The sequence below is a fragment of the Lepidochelys olivacea genome (genome assembly GCF_965140295.1).
Source record: "Lepidochelys olivacea isolate rLepOli2 genome assembly, chromosome: 3".
Lineage (NCBI taxonomy): Eukaryota > Metazoa > Chordata > Testudines > Cheloniidae > Lepidochelys > Lepidochelys olivacea.
In genome coordinates this window covers 37,485,948-37,506,095 of record NC_140413.1, presented here as the reverse complement: position 1 = coordinate 37,506,095, position 20,148 = coordinate 37,485,948, and the positions used below count along the sequence as shown (strand labels likewise).

The 20,148-nt window shown below is 39.2% G+C and overlaps 1 protein-coding gene across 1 annotated transcript in view; it reads left to right on the top strand.

Moving 5' to 3' along the window:
* Positions 1-4,778: 4,778 nt before the first annotated feature.
* Positions 4,779-20,148, top strand: part of TPO (thyroid peroxidase) — a gene marked incomplete at both ends in the record, with an annotated part of 200,136 nt that continues 184,766 nt past the window's right edge. Inside the window, 5 exons of the mRNA XM_084624270.1 lie at positions 4,779-4,783; positions 5,163-5,332; positions 8,107-8,239; positions 12,407-12,536; positions 17,339-17,539. Of these exons, the coding sequence (XP_084480396.1) occupies positions 4,779-4,783; positions 5,163-5,332; positions 8,107-8,239; positions 12,407-12,536; positions 17,339-17,539 (639 nt within the window). The remainder of the gene's footprint in view (positions 4,784-5,162; positions 5,333-8,106; positions 8,240-12,406; positions 12,537-17,338; positions 17,540-20,148) is intronic.

Genomic DNA, 20,148 nt, shown 5'->3' with positions numbered 1-20,148 from the left:
CCATGTTGGTTGTAACAGAGAACAAGACAATTAGTGATCTAAAGGCTCTCTGCACTTTGACCAAAATGTGATGTTCTCTAGTCAACATGGAAACCTAACAACAATGTAATTCAGCAGTAATTTCTGGCTACATGTCATAAAGGATTCCTGGAGTTCCTTACATTTAAGTCATTGGCTTTAGATGTATATTTCTAGTAATAATTATATGTGCCACTTATTTATACAACTCCTTCATCCAAAAAGCTCAAAGTATTTCAAATCATTAAGTAATCAAGCTGCTCAAAAACTTGTGTCTTAGGTAAACATTATTGTGCCGAATTTACAGGTAGGATAAACTGAAGCATAGTTAGTTTAAGTGACTTTCCAAAGTAAGACATTGGCACAACCAGGCATAGAACTCAAGAATCCAGACTCTCAGAGCCAACTATTAACCACTAAAATACACTAACTACCCAGTGAAAATACAATGGCAGTCACTCAAGATATATTTTTTTTAATTTTTTTAAAAATACACACACACACACATTTTATTAACTTACAATAACATACACTGCAACATAGATTTAAAATGTAATTAATATACATAAATGTCACTGCACTATGGCCCGCAAAGGAAAACCATACAGTTCCAGTGAATCTAATCAAAACATTAGAAATACAAGTTATGGAACAGACTACATCTTTAATTAGAGAGTTCCCAACCCAGTTTCAGGTACATTGGTACAGATTTTTCTATTCCCTTTCATGAGACAGGCATGCTTTCATAGTGGGGGGAGATGTGCAGTTTAACTAAAGGACCACCCAAAGTCAGCAAATGCCAGCTGAGTTGGAAAGCCTCCATGATTCTGAAAAGAAGTTATTAGCTGAGGGGGAAAGAACCTGGACACCCCAAAAGGCTCTGCCCAGGCCCAAAAACCTCTCCAGAGTGGTAAGACATCTGAGGCAGGGAAATGCATATAGGTGTGTTCATTATTTTGTATAGATCTGTGTATTTCTCATGCTGTTAAGTAAAGAACAATGGTGTTTTAGAATCCTCTCTCAAGAATGTCTGTGTATCTGTTTGTTTTCATTGTTATGTCTCTCTGAAGAGGTAAACTGTAAGCCGCAAGGCTCAAACCTTTGGAGAGGCTTTGGAGGAGATAGCACTAGTTTCAAAGTCTAAGCATTTGCCTCTAGGGTCCTCCCTGCCAAGAGAAGTGTAAGACATTAGGTCTTCACCTGGAATATGTGCCGAGAGGCCCAAAGCTAGGCACAGGGCTTAATCTGCCCACCACCAGCAAGCTAAGGGCACATGGGATTCAGAGCTTGGATCCCCTCACAGCAGTCTGGCAAGTATATAGCAGGAGGAGCATAACCAGATCTGTAACATTAACAAAGAACTGGCCCTAAACAAAATGTATCATTTAGAGGTTTTGGATGAAAAGTTCTACTAAAAAGGATCTTTCCTGCAGAAAATTTCAGTTTTGACAAAAATCCATTTTTCCAGAAGAAAAATATTTCATTTGCATTTTTTGACCAACATTACTTATAATATTCCCATCACTCTGATATCTGTCTGCAAAGAGATGCAGTAGCTTGATTCAAAGAGTAAAGTAAGTGGCCTTTGAGAAATGTACAAAGCTGTTAAAAAGTATATTTTGCTGTCAACTGTTCCTGTTACAGAAATGGGATTCTCTCACTTCCCAATACAAATGCTAACTATTCATTTTAATGTGCCAAAGAGTTAAAAACTCTGTCTGTGTTACAAGGAGCTAAGCTTTTCTTTATAATTTTCCTCTCCTGTCCATTGAAAGTCATCTTATCAAGAAATTAGATTCCAGAGATAATCATCAATGAGTTTGCATCAAAATAATCAAGAAAACAACATATGCAGTTTCCATTTAACCAGTGAATACAAAGGCATTTTCAAAAGTTAAGAAAAATAATATGAAGGAAAGTAGAAGGAATGGGTACAGTATATAAAGCGTCCTAAATTTTTGGTGTAATGAGAAACTGCAGATGAGATGTAATGTCTGAAAAGACCTCAATTGAACCCTGTCAGAAATCTTTCAAAAAACTTCTTCCCGTGAGATTTCCAGCCCCATTTGGTATAAACTCAAGATGTTTAATTTGGACAAGCTGTAGACGAGCCCTAAACTCAAAGATTCTTATGTGAACTGAACCTACATGCTAAATATTTTGAGGTAGGCCTAATTCTATTGAAAGTAGATGAGATTTTCTGAACCAGACCAGAGCTAGGAATGACTGAAGTTGGATCTTTCAAGGTGGAGGAATATCTTAAGGAAGCAGAGTATGTTTTATCTGGGGGGGGAAAGACAAATGACATCCCTGGAAGTGTCTGAGTTTTAATGACATACTAAAGGTGGCTCAGAGTCTTCAGTCAGAAATAAATACTTTTATTTAGTGTGTACTGCACAGGAGCTATCCTGGTTTCATAGTTCTAACCAACAGGGGAAATAACCTCATTTGCAAAGCCTGTTCCAGATGCCACCAGTTCAGATGCCTTGCAAGCTGCTGTCTGCTGCTGGTGCCTCTGTATACCCAGGCAAGTGGACAAAAGGGACGATCTGTATATGCTGGGAAGTGAAAAATCAATTTCTATGCCCCAAATAAGAAACTACTCTTGCAGAAGGTCACTAAACATTACCAGTTATTCACTGACACTCAAGTTCTCAAAGGGGTGTCGAAAAATGAAATGAGTTTCATTTAATATTCTGTAAAACTTCACTGTTCTGGGATATCTCTTGAGGGGTATAAGGTAACTCAGGCTTAAAAGCATGTTAGGAATTTTCAAACACTGCCTTCAATAAATGTTAGTTCAAGGCAAAAGAAAGATACTATATATAAAACTGAAGGAGTATGGCCAATACAGATGAGAAATCTTTTTGAAAATTATCCATATGTATTTAAATATTGCCTCCTGAGAAGGCTAAGGTAATTGAGAACTGATATTTGAGAATTTGAAAAATAAGTGTAATCATAGAATCATAGAATATCAGGGTTGGAAGGGACCACAGGAGGTCATCTAGTCCACCCCCTGCTCAAAGCAGGACCAATCCCCAATTGGTCTCTGCAATTAATCTCTGCAAGTTGCTCATACACTTTAGGATTTAGGCAACTATGCTCACATCTAAACACCTCAGGCCTGAATTTTATCTCTCATACACTGGTTTTTATACTTCCATAATTCCTTTGACTTCAGTGGAGTTGTTTCTGAATTACACAGTCTGTGAGATTTGTTGATTAATTTTACCCTTGTCACTCTCAGGACTAGAACTCGGCAAATAACTGATTTTTCGGTAAGTTGGTAATTTCAAAAAATCAGAGTAAAAATCATTTTGGATCAGACCAAAAATCAAAAAATATTTGAATTTGTTGGCAAATGAAAAAGTTTGAGGGAAAAAAATGTTTTTGGTTGAATACATTTCATTTTGATTTTGAGCATTTTACATGTTTTTACATGTATAATTTTAAAATTAAATTAAAGGAAATTTCAAAATGAAAAGCCCTTTTGAACCAGAAAAATCAAAATTTATTTTTTACATTGTAAATACAAAACATTTTGATTTTTTTCAGATTTTTTTGGTTGGTTGGTTGCACTGTTTTTTTGTTTTTTTTTTAAACAAACAATTTACAAAACACAGTGGTGTTACCAAATCTAAATTTTTCACCATAAAATTGTGGTCAAAATGTTTTGCCTACCTCTAATCAGGACCCAGTTCCACTATTCTTTCACATGCAGAGCTGAGCTGCAGTGGAGCACAGTGAAGATAAGGCCTGGAAGTCAGTTAATTTCTCTCTATGTCAACCAAAGTGCTGCACATCAGATTTCCATCCAAACTATATGTAAAGCATGAGCCTAGAGAACACATCACCAAACTGAGCTTGGCTTGCTTTGAGGCAAGACTCATTGAAGTCATTGGGAACTTTGCCACTGACTTTAGGTGGTTTTGCAACAAACCCTAAATGGTTAAATATTTGTGAAAACTCCTAGGTATAGCATTTACAGCACTTCACTGATTGAATATGAGCAGGTGCACAGTGAATGGGAACTCAGCCAGCTACCCATTATGTGGAGCTGTTTTTTTTACTATAGACACTTGTCTGAGGTCTCAAGTTTGATTGAGTGGACTGTTTCTTGATTGAGCACTTAACTGTATATTTTATGCCCTAAGCTGTCTGTGATCTTAAATGTGACATTTAAACCAAACCTACCATTTGGCTTCACTCTTCGGTTAATGCTACATTGTGACTATTGTATTTAGCATCGATTAGTATTTTGTCCACAAGGTATCCCTTCGTATCCTTATGTAATACAAATTTTGCTTCAGGGCATCATCAATTCACAACAAGCATAAAAGGGAAGTGGTTTAGTTCTTCTGGCAAAGTTTATTCCTATTTGCCACTTGAGATATTGAGTGACATTCCTTCTGTCCTCTGTCCAGCAGCATTATTTCTGGTGTAGCCATAGAAATGACAGAACATTACTGCAGTTATTTTCCACTGAATGTCTTTAGCATTTGCTTCAGTCTAATCTGAACCATCCCAAGTGATGGTGTTTCCAGCTAAAATGAAAAAATGAGGCACATATCTGAATGCAATATTTAGAGTGCAGTTTTAACAGAGGGATTACCACCTTCTTGTTACAATTTGATGCCTTAGAAATTTCACAGGCTTGTTTAGTTTCCATATTGCTTTGCAAAGTCATGTCTAATTTGTTGTCCATGAGCAACCTAAAGTCTCTTTTGGCATGATAACTTTCCATGTTACTCCCTTTCATGGAGTAACTGAACAACTAAGTAGATATTCGGAAAACTCCTGTTAGGCTGCAAGGAACCTTAGCTTATATGTTGGGTTTTTTTCCTAAAATATAGTATTTCTAACTCAAATCTTTAACTATTTCCAATATGTGTACACACATTATGATTTGTTATATTGTGATTTCAGACCACGAGTGTTTTCCTTCTCCATCTAGACAGAGCTCTGTATATAATTATTAATAAGTTTCATAAAAAGGGAACACTGAACGGAATGCATTTTCCCTTGTTAACATGGATACAAATATTTTTAACAAATAGCAAAAGATGATAAAAATCTTCCCAGGTTCAATCTTTTCCACTTAAGCCCTAATTACACTTAAATGCATATTTTATCTGTTATAGAAATCTTCAAAGGAGGGGAATAATAGCTCCTGCTCTGCTGCTGGCTTTTTCAAAATTTCCTGAACAAGAAAGTCAAGATATTTCCCAAGCTGCTGAAAGAATGGAAACTTCAACACAAGTGCTGGAAAAAAAAGTTCACCAGAAGCAGAAACGCTCACCGCATCCAAGTGGTAAATACAACACACAGGCAGAAATCCCTGTTGATAGCTTAAGGGTTATCTCCTAGATTGAAATTGTGTTGACTTCATTTTTATTTTATGCAGGCAGGAGACTATTCATCCCCAAACCTTAGAGTCACAGTGTATGCTGTTCAGATCTTAAAAGCATCTTACAAATAGTTAACCTCTATTGTGTTTTGCTTCTGATTGTACTGCTCTGGTGCTTGAGGATCTAAACAGCAGCATTTCGCCATTAGCATCCTTTGCAATCCCACACATGCACTTGGATTGTCTACAAATCATCTCACAAATATACTGAATGCCCTGTGTGTTTTGTTGAGCTTCTTAGGTCAGAGGCTTTGGTCCTTCTGGAGCCTGAAGTTGGCAGACACAGAAGGGTACTGTTTGTATCTTTTTCCTCTGGGGCACTGAGTTCCTGAAATATGTTTCCTCCAGACATGGAAGGACTTCTTACTTTTCATGGTGCATTGATTTTATGTATTTTATATGCTATTTTACTGTTTTATGTAATGCACTGGAAAGTTCAAAGTTGGAGAGTTGTCTAAGTAATACAACATCATCATTATTACTATAATTATTATTTTAAGATGGGCAAAACCAACCCCCCTGGCATTTGGGATGTTTGAAATTCAGACCTAGATCCAAATATGTCATGACTTAATACCATCTCTATAAATAATAACATTGTAATAATATTTATTTTCTTTCTTAGTATTATAAATGGACTTTTTTTTCTCTGTTCAAGAGATGGAAGACCTAGACTGTTGCAAACAAACATCAAGCACTACAGTTCTCTCTCTTGGGTTTTTTCTTGGGAAATTCATGCCATACACAGAAACTAAGGGCTTGTCCATGCTGTCCCACAGTTCAGACTATGGGGGTGTGAATAGCAGTGCACGCCAAAGTGCTATGCTGTAATTCCCCCTTGTGGATACTGTTGCCTATGCACAAGTCCACCTCCTGACCTGATTGGCTTTGAGAGCCTTAACTAAAGGCCAAATCTCAACATCTGCATTGCTATTTGTGGCATGCTAGCTTGAGTCTGTCTGCCTGGGCTGAGAGGCTGGCTCCTAGCAGACATACTCACACAGGCCCCAAGCAGGAGGGCTGTGAAGTCCCCAGACTTGAAGGCAGAGTTTACAGGTCAGGGAGGACAGGGATAAGAAGCACACAGCCCCAAGAAAGTGAAATTGTGAAACTAAAAGGAGGGTTGGTTAACCTGAATAAAGTGGCCCCAAGAGAGGAGGAATCTTGTTCTTAAAGACTCTGGATGTAGGTGTATTATTCTCAGAACTCAGAGGAAAAACTGAGGCAGGGTCACAAGGTGGCACTCTGGAACAGCACCTACCCACATACTGCCTAATGGTGTCTAGATTCCTGCTTCTCCCCAGCCCCCCACATTCTAATTCATTAATTCTGTCCCCCCACCCCCACCCCATCTGTCCCTTCTCCAGCTCATCAATTAATAATTCACTTTCCTAGCCCCAGTATCAGTTCTACCCATCCAGTCCCACATCTGCCCCTGGCCACCCAGCATCCCCATTGATGCTCCTTCAGTTTCAAGGGTTCTTTACCCCTCTTTCCCTAGCCTGGGGGGTGGACAGCTGCATCAGGGTCCTCTTCACCCCTCTCCCCATTCCCAGGATTGATGTGAGAGGAGAGGGGAGAACAGACTGACCCAGGAGGAAAAGAGGGGACAGGATCAGAGAGCCGCTTGAGCTGTTCGACTCTTTCTGCACCCCATCTTCCTCTCTTGTGAAAATGGTGTTGGATGCTTCTACTCTCCCTCCCCTCCCCAAAACCTCTTTTTGGCTCCTGAGGGAAAAGGGATAAAACTCTGCCTGCTTCCTGCAGCAGCAATTATTAGCTGCTTTCCCTTACCCCACCTCTTGCAGAAGAGCAGCCAGTCTCCAGCAGATCTGATATTCATTTGAGGGCTGGAGTTTCTTGCTTTACCCTGAGGTTGGCTCCAAAAGGGGTTGAAATCATGTGACTCACAATGAACACTGATGGCCACTGGGCTCCATCTCTTGCCTGTAGCTTCAGCGCAGAGGAGTGGCTCTTGTTACATACGGATGTTGGTGTGGCTGCAGAGACCACAGGTCATCCTCCACCTCAGAAGGTGAGGCTGTGGGATCAGGGAGTTGCAGGCTGTGGTCACTGTTGTGTTGGAATGGTGTTATATTTCAATAAAAGAATGCAGTTGTTAATGACACGCTTTCCATGCCTTCATAAAGAGAGCACCTGACTCTTAAAGTGCAATGTTAGCTCCTTTCTGTATTTAGGTCAGCGCACCTGTAACTATAATGGCCCTAATTTTTCACTAGCTTTTTGGATTCTTTCCTTTTTGTTTGTCATATGCCCAATTCACTTTAGATATTGTTGTAAGTTTTATGCAGTTTCTCAGATCTCAGAAACTACAGTAATTTTAACTAATTCAATTAATAATTTAATTAGTTCTAATAAAACTGCCCAGATCTAGTACCTAATAAATACTATATACCTTTTTCATCTAGCCAGGGAGCAGAAATAATTCCATGTATCTACATGTCTAGGGAAGATGAATAGCTAAAATGGCCTTATTTATATAAACTACATGGTTAATACTTGTGAATAACAAATACATTAGCAGAAATGACAGGGATAACAGCTGACTAATGTTGACTTTTGTAATGGATTCTACTGTAACAGATACAACATTATTCTTTAACAAATAGAGCAAACAAACGGGTCATGTTGGGTTGGCTGTTTTTTTTTTTTTCCAGATCTTTTATCACCTGATCTGCTCAGCATGATTGCCAATATTTCTGGATGTCTGCCTTACATGCTGCCACCAAAATGTCAAAATAATTGCCTAGCCAATAAATACCGCCTCATCACTGGTGCGTGCAATAACAGGTATGTAACTTGCGTTGTTTAGGACACAGTTCTCTTCCTGTTATTCATAAAGGTATGGGTTTTGACCCAGAAGAAAATGAAATGGTTACTTAATTTCATGTTAGATTAAAGAAAACAATGAAGAAAGAAAAACCACTGTAATATCTCCATGAGAAAAGAAAGAAAACAGTGTTTCCACTATTCAGTTTTTCTCATAGCTGTTCCCTAGCAGATAGACATTCAAAGGTGCAGTACAGATTTCTTACACGCAAACCACAAAGTGATGTTAAAATGCTTGTGCATCAGAGCCTTGGTTGGCTGAAGGTTTTGGGACACATTCAAAACATTCAGTTGAACATGGTTTTGGATGAGGGGGAGGTGTCTGGTCATTGGGAGGGAGGCTGGGAGGGATAGCTCAGTGGTTTGAGCATTGGTCTGATAAACCCAGGGTTGTGAGCTCAATCCTTGAGGGGGACATTTAGGGATCTGGGGCAAAAATTGGGGATTGGTCCTGCTTTGAGCAGGGGGTTGGACTAGATGACCTCCTGAGATTTCTTCCAACCCTGATATTCTATGATCTTTGTATAATCTGTGCTTTGAGCCTCAGAGCACAGTACAGAGATACCAGCCTGCCCCAGAATGGTTTATCCACAGTGAAAAGTTTCCTACATCTGGCATTCAGTGAAGGGAATGCAGACTGGTCAGCTTTTAAAGGGCCTGGAGCTTTACTGTGTCTGTGGACATAACCAACATTTAGTTAACCAGACTGTTTGGTGAACTGAACTTCAGTTAAATAGTATTGTATCATATTTTAATACTTCGACAAAAAAAAAGATATATTGACCAGGCCTCTGTGAATTTCAAGAGCATAAACTCTTCAACAACGCATTAAATCCCAGAATTCATATTTGCTAATATCTGGGGCGGCTACAGGGAGACTTTAAAATTGACTTTTCTTCCTGTCAAAGTTTTATTTATAACTACTTCTCCTTAAAGGGCTTATTAACAAGAGCTTGGTTTTTTTATTGATGAGGCCATTAGAAAAATTACGGCTGTGATTAATTTGCAGCTTTCACGATTCGCGTGGCTCAAAAATAAATGTATTATCATTGCTACTGGTCCAGTTTAGCCTCCACAAACACTGACCTGCTCTCATGTCACGACACACTTCCTAACTGCATTTGACTGCTTACTTCTTATGGTAAGAAGAACACAGGTTTTCCAAAGTGCTAACTCAAGTTATCCAGCCAAAAGCTTTTAAATAGCGAGAGAGATTTTTACTTCAGAAGAATCACCCTGATTTGATTTGCAATGAAAGCGGGGGTGGAGGTAGAGGTGGGGTCAGGGGAGGTTCCTTAGCTATCGCTGGGATTTTGGGGGTTTGTGCCAAACTGAAAATTCCAAACAAAGAATTAACCTTGGTTAATAATGCTGTTTATTTTTCTAGCTGAAAGATGTCTTTAACTCCCCTGTATGTGTTGGGGACTGGGAGAATATCTCAGTCACATTTTTATTCTGCTATAATCAATTTGAGTAGATTTTGAACTTTTGAACTTTTCACTCAAGTGTAACTCAAACAGGAAATTCAGAATTTCTGTTTCAAATGTTTAAAAATAGCAGCTATGGAATTGTATTGGCAGCTGATGCATGTGGAGTGAAAGGGCTGGGCATTCCCAAATGCACCATGTGCAAAAAAGATAAAATAATGTGTTTTCTAGCTCTAAAATCTAGTTATTACAGAAATGAGTTGTCCAGCTAGTTAGGTCATTGTCTTTAACCAACAAAGGAATTTCATTATATAATTCTCATTCTTGCATCCTTATGGCCATTTGTTCAAGTGCCTTTCATGTGAAAACTTAAGTGTAATAACAAAGGATCCATGCTTGCAGCTATTTCTTTGTGCATCTCCCGAGTTGTGTCCCTGACATCTCAGAAAGATTTGAAACATAGAGTCCTCCACTACAGTATTATATAGTCATACCACATTAATTCAAATATTTCCTTTCTACATCTTGATACCAAAACCTGGCACACTAAAAAAAAGGGCATTCAAAAGATATAAATCCAGGTAATAAACTGCATCTTAAACCTTCAGGTCCCTTCTAAGGCACAACAAAACAAATTTTGAGCTATCCAAAAATGTGTAATGCCAGTATGAGTGAGTGAAAAATCTCCACTTGACATAGAAGAAATCATATTTGATTACATCATAAGGATCTGTGAAACAGTAACCCTCTATTTCAACTGCCTGGGGATAAATCCTGCTCGCTTAATTCCATGGACTTCAGGGGTGGGGGGATTTGCTTGAATAATATAAACTGGATTCATCTCTGGATCTTTTTCACAGTCTTTTCTTTCTACATTTTGGTCATAAATTGCCTTTTAATGAACTTTTCCAAAGTGCTCAGTTTTGAAACAGCAGATACTATTAAAAATAAGTAGAACTATAATATGTGAATGCAGAGAATAGAGCAGGAATCCATAAATATAGAATCAAGTGTATTTGTTAAACTACACTGGCTTGATACACTGTTTAAGAGGGCATTAATTCCATCTTTACATAATAATAAAAAGCATCTGAAAGGAATTTTACTGCAGTAACATTCTAGTGAGCTGCTAAAATATAAAAGCAATCAGGAGAAAAATCACTGGTTAAGCAGTTAAATTAACATTTCATTATTTTTAATTGAGTGGAATAGCACTACACTATGTGCAGTACTTTATGCAATTTCAATAAAGACAAATCAACTGTAACTAATTTGAATGCTTTATTAAGGCACATTTCAACCTTCCAGTGTGAATTATTCGGGTTAATTAAGTGTATTACTGTCCCATATAGCTTTGCAAATTAAGCCACTTTGGTATGCTGAAGATCAGTGGAGGATTAATAAAATAATTGTTCCCAATTTAGTGTCTCCATAGCATATAGATGTATGTGTAACACCCTGGAGTTCCACTTTCTGTCTCTGAACATTCCTAGTTCTTTGTGGCTCAGCCTTAGAATATCAGAGTAAACCTAATATGCTTTTAATATTTTATCTCTGCTTTTGAATATTGTGTGTATTTAGCAAGTTATGAAATGTACTAGATTGAGCATCCTAGACACCTACTTAAGTACTGCCTTTTGCTACAGAACTGCACCAACTTACCCATAGTGCCCCACCAATGTGCTTCAACCCTACCCTATCCTACCTCTACAGTGACAGGGAAATTCAATTTCAATGCCTATTTAGTCCCTGGCTTTCAGGGGTGCCAGTTGGGCTGGAGCAGTGGTGTTTATGAACCGGATTGAGAGCGCTAAACTAATTTCTCATGGGCCATTACAGCATCATGAGATGGTCTGAAGCTGCAAAACGTGAATCTGAATTTTAAATATCACAGATTGCGGGGGAGAGGAGGGGAAATTAGGGGGTTTTAGTTTAATTCATTGTAAAAATAGGGACTATTTACAGAATTAAGATCCAGAGTCACCAAAAATTCTAAGGATTTGGTTTGGGTCTGTCTGTGCTTCTGACCTGCTTATTTTGAGCTCAGTTGCCAATTTATTGATCCAGACAGTCTCACATCCTTTCTCCAATATAAAGTATTTTGATTTTAAGTGATAGGTAGATTAGATATGTTTATGATGGATGGGGGACTACCTGGGTCCAGTCCAGGCCTCAGTGGGGGTTTTGTCATTGACTTCATTGGAGACAGAATTTCACCTTAGGTTTCTTCACTCCCAGTCATTATCCCTACTCCCTAAGATGATTGCCTCCCTACATCCTCACCAACCCACTGATCATTCCTCTTCCCTCCAGCCCCACTCTTCCCTGCCCTAACACCCAATTCCAAGCTCTAAACAAGAGCACTTGATGAAGGCCAGCAAGAGCTGTAACATTTCTTTCCCTTTTTTTCTAATGAATGAGTACACAGTCTCAAAGTCCTTATGTGGGCAAAGCACCCGTAGATTTTTAAAGGAGAGTAGCCTAAGCTAGGAACATAAGTTCAGGCCCTGAAATTTTTTATTTTAGTAAATAAAGTCTTTTTAGCCCTTCCTTTGGGGCAAATTGGCTTTGGTATGCCTTGGTGTCTTTTCAGAGATCTTTTAAATAAATAGCCCAGTATCTGTAAATACACTCATGTCTGATGAATATTTTAAAATTAAAAATGTTGGAAAAAACATTTTCTAATCTTTTATTTCCCCAGGGAACATCCTAGATGGGGAGCCTCCAACACTGCTCTGGCTAGATGGCTCCCTCCAGTTTATGAAGATGGAATCAGCCAGCCCAAAGGATGGAATCCCAACTTCTTCTTTAATGGATCTCAACTGCCATTGGTTAGAACACCATGAAATCATTTGAAACACTTGATTTGGGCTACATGCATGCCTGGGACTGTACAATCCTTTTTAAATCAATGAAGTCAAACTGCAGTTGAATATGGTTCGTTAGCACTTATGTCGACACAACTTTTCTGAAAAAAACAACCCCCTAAGTGACATAAGATTTGCCAGCATAAGCGCTCGTGTACACAGCGCTATGTTGGTGGGAGACACTCTCCCGCCAACATAGCTACTGCTGGTTGTTGAGCTGGTTTTATTCTGTCGACGGGAGAGCTCTCTCCTATCAGCATAACATAGCTATATGAACAATCTTACAGCTGTGCCACTGTAAGCTTGTAAGTGTAGACATGGCCTAAATTTTGGAGTGGTGTGTTTTAATTAAGCATATATTCAGGAGTCCAACTACCTGAGTCCTCTCTTTATACTCAAACCTTACTTAGGCATGACTTCAGTTGGAGTTTCTTTGAGTAAGGATTTGGGCCATTATTGGATATTTAATTAGTACCTGAAGTATAGGCATGGATTTGACATTTGAGAAAGAAGGCAAAGCCTTTTCAATTAAAACTTTAATACATATTCCAATAACTGCATCACAGTAGTGCATTCAGCGGTTTATATCACCAGCACTTTGTCTGAAAATAGATTGGTAATGGTCTAGATTGAATAACTACTGAATTGAAATTTGCTCTGAGGTACTGCCAAACCAGATTTTTATACAGTGCTTGTTTTATAAAAGTCTGTACTCGAGAACTGTGGAGAGAGTTGGGCCTATAAAGTGGCCAGTGGAAAATCCTACTCTATGTACATTTACAATTGTGTGGTCTTTTTAACGAACTTGGTGGCTGAGGTAAACAGAGCCATTTATTCTGCAGTTGTGATACGAACCTTTGAAAAAGAAATCATTAATTCACTATAAGGAGACTATTACATGCACAGTAGTTACTTAAGGCAGCTTCTGGATAACAACACAAATGGGAAATGTACTGCAGGTAAATATATTGTTCATTTTATATACATCAATACAATTTATTTGCACATTAAGATAACACAATTGCACAAATATTACCAATATACCATGATTTCATCTATTATGTAATTCAAACTACTAACGTAAGGAACCACTGCAATATTACTTTTTGGATTTTTGAATTACTTTGGATTTTTGCACAGCATATTGTTATAATACAGCAGAGCTGGCAATAGTGAAAGGTCTGAACCAAAACATTTATGTCTGAAACTGGATGCAAACTTCCCTATGTTCAGTGGAGAGGATTGGATCTGGTGTGTCTGCTTCGGGCCCATCTCAAATTGTCAGATTTAACTCTTACTATATTGACTCAGAAACCACAGTCTTTTGTTGTATTCATTTTACCCTTCACATATTTAATAATGATGGGAGACAAATTTTAGTGTTAATGTCACTTTCAAGTCCTTTCACAAATTAAATGGCATCATAACTTCAAGCAGTACAGTGTGGGGTTTATAGATGAAAAACTGACATTTCAATGAGAAATTTTACAGTGAATGTTATCAATCACACATATTTCCAGGTTCATTAAGTCTTGTGCTAATGGAGTGAAACACATTAAAAAAAAGCTTGTACTATTGCAAGGAATCTGATCATTCAGCATAACACCAACAAGCTTCCCTCCCCTTTTGTTAAACTACACTTTAAAATACCATACAATATACGAATATGAAATTAGTGCTATGTAAAAAAAAATAAGAATTCTATGCTATTTTTCCCTTAGTTGCAGAGTTCAGTTATTTGTGTTCTTTTATCTATTATAAGTTACTCTTTAATAGCAGGTTTCAGAGTAGCAGCTGTGTTAATCTGTATTCGCAAAAAGAAAAGGAGTACTTGTGGCACCTTAGAGACTAACCAATTTATTTGAGCATAAGCTTTCGTGAGCTACAGCTCACTTCATCGGATGCATTCAGTGGAAAATACAGGGAGGAGATTTATATACGCACAGAACATGAAAAAATGTGTGTTATCATACACATTGTAAGGAGAGTGATCACTTAAGATGAGCTATTACCAGCAGTAGAGCAGCGGGGGGAACCTTTTGTAGTGATAATCAAGGTGGGCCATTGCCAGCAGTTAACAGGAACGTCCGAGGAGCAGTAGGGGATGGGTGGGGGAATAATCATGGGGAAATATTTTACTTTGTGTAATGACCCATCCACTCCCAGTCTCTATTCAAGCCTAAGTTAATTGTATCCAGTTTGCCAATTAATTCCAATTCAGCAGTCTCTCCTTGGAGTCTGTTTTTGAAGTCTTTTTGTTGTAATATTGTAACCTTTAGGTCTGTAATTGAGTGACCAGAGAGATTGAAGTGTTCTCCGACTGGTTTATGAATGTTATAATTCTTGACATCTGATTTGTGTCCATTTATTCTTTTACATAGAGACTGTCCAGTTTGACCAATGTACATGGCAGAGGGACATTGCTGGCACATGATGGCATATATCACATTGGTAGATGTGCAGGTGAACGACCCTCTGATAGTGTGGCTGATGTGATTAGGCCCTATGATGATGTCCCCTGAATAGATATGTGGACACAGTTGGCAACAGGCTTTGTTGCAAGGATAGGTTCCTGGGTTAGTGGTTCTGTTGTGTGGTGTGTGTGGTGAGTATTTGCTTCAGGTTGGGGGGCTGTCTGTAGGCAAGGACTGGCCTGTCTCCCAAGATTTGTGAGAGTGATGGGTCTTCCTTCAGGATAGGTTGTAGATCCTTGATGATGTGTTGGAGAGGTTTTAGTTAGGGGCTGAAGGTGATGGCTAGTGGTGTTCTGTTATTATCTTTGTTAGGCCTGTCCTGTAGTAGGTGACTTCTGGGTACTCTTCTGGCTCTGTCAATCTGTTTCTCCACTTCAGCAGGTGGGTACTGTAGTTGTAAGAATGCTTGATAGAGATCTTGTAGGTGTTTGTCTCTGTCTGAGGGTTTGGAGCAAATGCGGTTGTATCGTAGAGCTTGGCTGTAAACGATGGATCATGTGGTGTGGTCTGGGTAAAAGCTGGAGGCATGTAGGTAGGAATAACGGTCAGTAGGTTTCCGGTATAGGGTGGTGTTTATGTGACCATCGCTTATTAGCACCATAGTGTCCAGGAAGTGGATTTTTTGTGTGGACTGGTCCAGGCTGAGGTTGATGGTGGGATGGAAAGTGTTGAAATCATGGTGGAATTCCTCAAGGGCTTCTTTTCCATGGGTCCAGATGATGAAGATGTCATCAATGTACCACAAGTAGAGTAGGGGCATTAGGGGATGAGAGCTGAGGAAGCGTTGTTCTAAGTCAGCCATAAAAATGTTGGAATACTGTGGGGCCATTCGGGTACCCATAGCAGTGCTGCTGATTTGAAGGTATACATTGTCCCCAAATGTGAAATAGTTGTGGGTGAGGACAAAGTCACAAAGTTCAGCCACCAGGTTTGCCATGACATTATTGGGGATACTGTTCCTGACGGCTTGTAGTCCATCTTTGTGTGGAATGTTGGTGTAGAGGGCTTCTACATCCATAGTGGCCAGGATGGTGTTTTCAGGAAGATCACCGATGGATTGTAGTTTCCTCAGGAAGTCAGTGGTGTCTCGAAGATAGCTGGAAGTGCTGGTAGCGTAGAGCCTGAGGAGGGAGTCTACATAGCAGAACATACAGAGTAAAGGTAAGGGATAAATATTAGAATTACCGTAAGACAGAATATTAGAAGACAGTGTAGCTCAAAGCCATCTCCATGGTCATTTACAGCACATAGTTACAGAGATATGAAAACCTTTGTCAGTAAATTACAGTGAACCACAGATGGCCTCTATACTCCTGTGAGTAAGTTATTCCCATGTGGGAGACTGGAAATGCCACCAATGTGCACTTTCAATGAATTTTCCCCCATTCCTGTGAGTTTCCCATCAAGTTGCAATCCTGCAAAACCGCTTGGGTTTTGGGCCACAGACCCCCTGCCATCTGCACAGAGGGTGTGTACCGCTGTACTGTCTCCTAACCTACTATTTCTGTGCAGTTCTTTCAGCAGTGTGACTCAGCAGGCTGCTGTCCATGAGAGGGTGTTTCACAGCCCCAAAGAGAAATCTGAAAGATAATGTTGTCTCAGTCAGTATTAACTTGTGTTGGTTTGCCCTGATAATTTTGGCTGGGTGAAGAGGCAACTATGCCATGTTGAGTAAGCATCCCCTCATGTAAATCTCTCAGAAGGGTTTCTGCAGAGTTGAGATAAGGAGCATGTTGAGGAGCTGGCTATCCCCACAGACAGATTCACTGGGTCTTGACTTCCTTCTGCCTGGGAATATTGAGTGGAACATTTGGGTCTCTGTTTGGTACCTAAAATGTCGTGTATGTGAATAGCTTGTCTGGCATGGAGCAGTGTGAAGCCCCAGTAACTGCATTAATTGGAGGTTGCCTGCTAACACTGCACCTTTGTTAAAAGAACAGAACAAATAGAATGAAAACTTTTTAGACATTGTAAAAGAAAACATGTGTGATTCAAAAGACTCAGAAAAGAAGCTGATCAGAGTTGTCCTACTCATTTGGTAACTAAACAGGAAAACTCAGCTGAAATATCTTTGAACTCACTTTGTGGTACTGACATCTCAGCTTTTGAACAGGAATATCAGCCTGTCAGTGTCTTTTTAAAACAAGCCATTAGAAGTACTCCACAACATAAAATATCCTGGCAAAAGTGATAGCTTTTATCACTACTTCCTCTGCTTATTTAGTGTTTTATCCGTATGTGAAAGGTAAATAATATTTGGCATCCCAGGTAAATTAGCTCTTTTTTTCCTAGGTTCGTGAAGTGACAAGAAAAATTATTCGTGCATCTAATGTTACGGAAGACAATCTATATTCTGATATCATTATGGCGTGGGGACAATACATAAGTCATGACATTTCATTCACACCTCAGAGCACAAACAGAGCTGCCTTTCTAAGAGGAGTAGAATGCAAGATGACATGTGAAAACCAAAAATCATGTTTTCCAATAAAGGTATGATTTAAAATTTATTTGTTCAAGAAAAGCACTAGTTGGCAAACAGGTTGTCAAGGTTCCTTCCCCACTCTGAACTCTAGGGTACAGATGTGGGGACCTGCATGAAAAACCTCCTAAGCTTATCTTTACCAGCTTAGGTCAAAACTTCCCCAAGGTACAAAATATTCCACCCTTTGTCCTTGGATTGGCCGCTACCACCACCAAACAAATACTGGTTACTGGGGAAGAGCTGTTTGGACACATCTTTCCCCCCAAAATACTTCCCAAAACCTTGCACCCCACTTCCTGGACAAGGTTTGATAAAAAGCCTCACCAATTTGCCTAGGTGACTACAGACCCAGACCCTTGGATCTTAAGAACAATGAACAATCCTCCCAACACTTGCATCCCCCCTTTCCTGGGAAATGTTGGATAAAAAGCCTCACCAATTTGCATAGGTGACTACAGACCCAAACCCTTGGATCTGAGAACAATGAAAAAGCATTCAGTTTTCTTACAAGAAGACTTTTAATAGAGATAGAAGTAAATAGAAGTAAAGAAATCCCCCCTGCAACATCAGGATGGTAGATACCTTACAGGGTAATTAGATTCAAAAGATAGAGAACCCCTCTAGGCAAAACCTTAAGTTATAAAAAGATACACAGATAGAAATAGTTATTCTATTCAGCACAATTCTTTTCTCAGACATTTAAAGAAATCATAATCTAACGCATACCTAGCTAGATTACTTACTAAAAGTTCTAAAGTTTCAGAGTAACAGCCGTGTTAGTCTGTATTCGCTAAAAGAAAAGGAGTACTTGTGGCACCTTAGAGACTAACCAATTTATTTGAGCATGAGTTTTCGTGAGCTACAGCTCACTTCATCAGATGCATACCATGGAAACTGCAGCAGACTTTATATATACACAGAGAATATGAAACAATACCTCCTCCCACCCCACTGTCCTGCTGGTAATAGCTTATCTAAAGTGATCATCAGGTTGGGCCATTTCCAGCACAAATCCAGGTTTTCTCACCCTCCACCCCCCCACACACAAATTCACTCTCCTGCTGGTGATAGCCCATCCAAAGTGACAACTCTTTATACAGTGTGCATGATAATCAAGTTGGGCCATTTCCTGCACAAATCCAGGTTCTCTCACCCCCTCACCCCCCTCCCAAAAACCACACACACAAACTCACTATCCTGCTGGTAATAGCTCATCCAAAGTGACCATTCTCCCTACAATGTGCATGATGTGCACCAGCAGGAGAGTGAATTTGTGGGGGGGGGGGGTGGAGGGTGAGAAAACCTGGATTTGTGCTGGAAATGGCCCAACCTGATGATCACTTTAGATAAGCTATTACCAGCAGGACAGTGGGGTGGGAGGAGGTATTGTTTCATATTCTCTGTGTATATATAAAGTCTGCTGCAGTTTCCATGGTATGCATCCGATGAAGTGAGCTGTAGCTCACGAAAACTCATGCTCAAATAAATTGGTTAGTCTCTAAGGTGCCACAAGTACTCCTTTTCTTTTAAAAGTTCTGAGACTCCATTCCTGGTCTGTCCCCGGCAAAGCAGCATATAGACAGACAGACCAGACCCTTTGTTTCTCTCCCTCCTCCCAGCTTTTGAAAGTATCTTGTCTCCTCATTGGTCATTTTGGTCAGGTGCCAGTGAGGTTACCTTTAGCTTCTTAACCCTTTACAGGTGAGAGGATTATTTTTCTCTGGCCAGGAGGGATTTTAAAGGGGTTTACTCTTCCCTTTATATTTATGACACAGGTAAAGTAGATTGTGAGAGAATGGCATTTGGCAGATCATGCAGAAATAACAAAGCAAAAAATAATAGAATATTTGCAGTCTGACATAATTAATTAATGATGCAGGAAGGCAGATATATAAATAGATTTATATAGAGATAATCCTATATTCATCTCCACATATAAATAGGTAGATAAAAGTAGGATATCAAGGATATTTAGTACAAATATAATGATTTTTAGCTGTGGGGTTTATGTTGTAGAGAACTCTTCTATCAGGCAAGAAAAAATGTTGTTACTATTTTCATGTATCAAGGTTTTTGAATTCCAGTGAGGAAAGTAGGAAAATCATCATAAATAATCCTCTTTTTAAACTGTCACTCAGCTAAAGTGAAGTAATTTTACCATGGGAAGGCAAGGATATTTCCATCAGCTAATGCAAACTTTTGAAAGGAGATGTGTTCTCACTATGTGACTAAAATGATCTGCAGAGTTTTGCAACACTTACAACATGGGGTCATTGCTTTTGAGAAGATGGGAAAAGTCGGACTTCAGGAGCTAGTGATTTCCTAGTAGGAAAAGAAATGAGCTGGCATAGATACATGATTCTATACCATGCCTGATGAATTTATAAGTAAGATCATTGTTTCACACAGATGATAGGTGGCAAACTTGAAATACAGCTTGAAACTCACAAATGTACTGTCATGGACCCTTACAATTCCACATGCTGTCCCACAAGGATGTTCCTACTCCCACCCATCCTACATTATGAATAACACTGAGTTGTCCCCCCAGACACACACCAGAGCTTCAATAAAGAATTTCATGTTCAAACCCTAAAACCTGACTTCAATCCTGTGA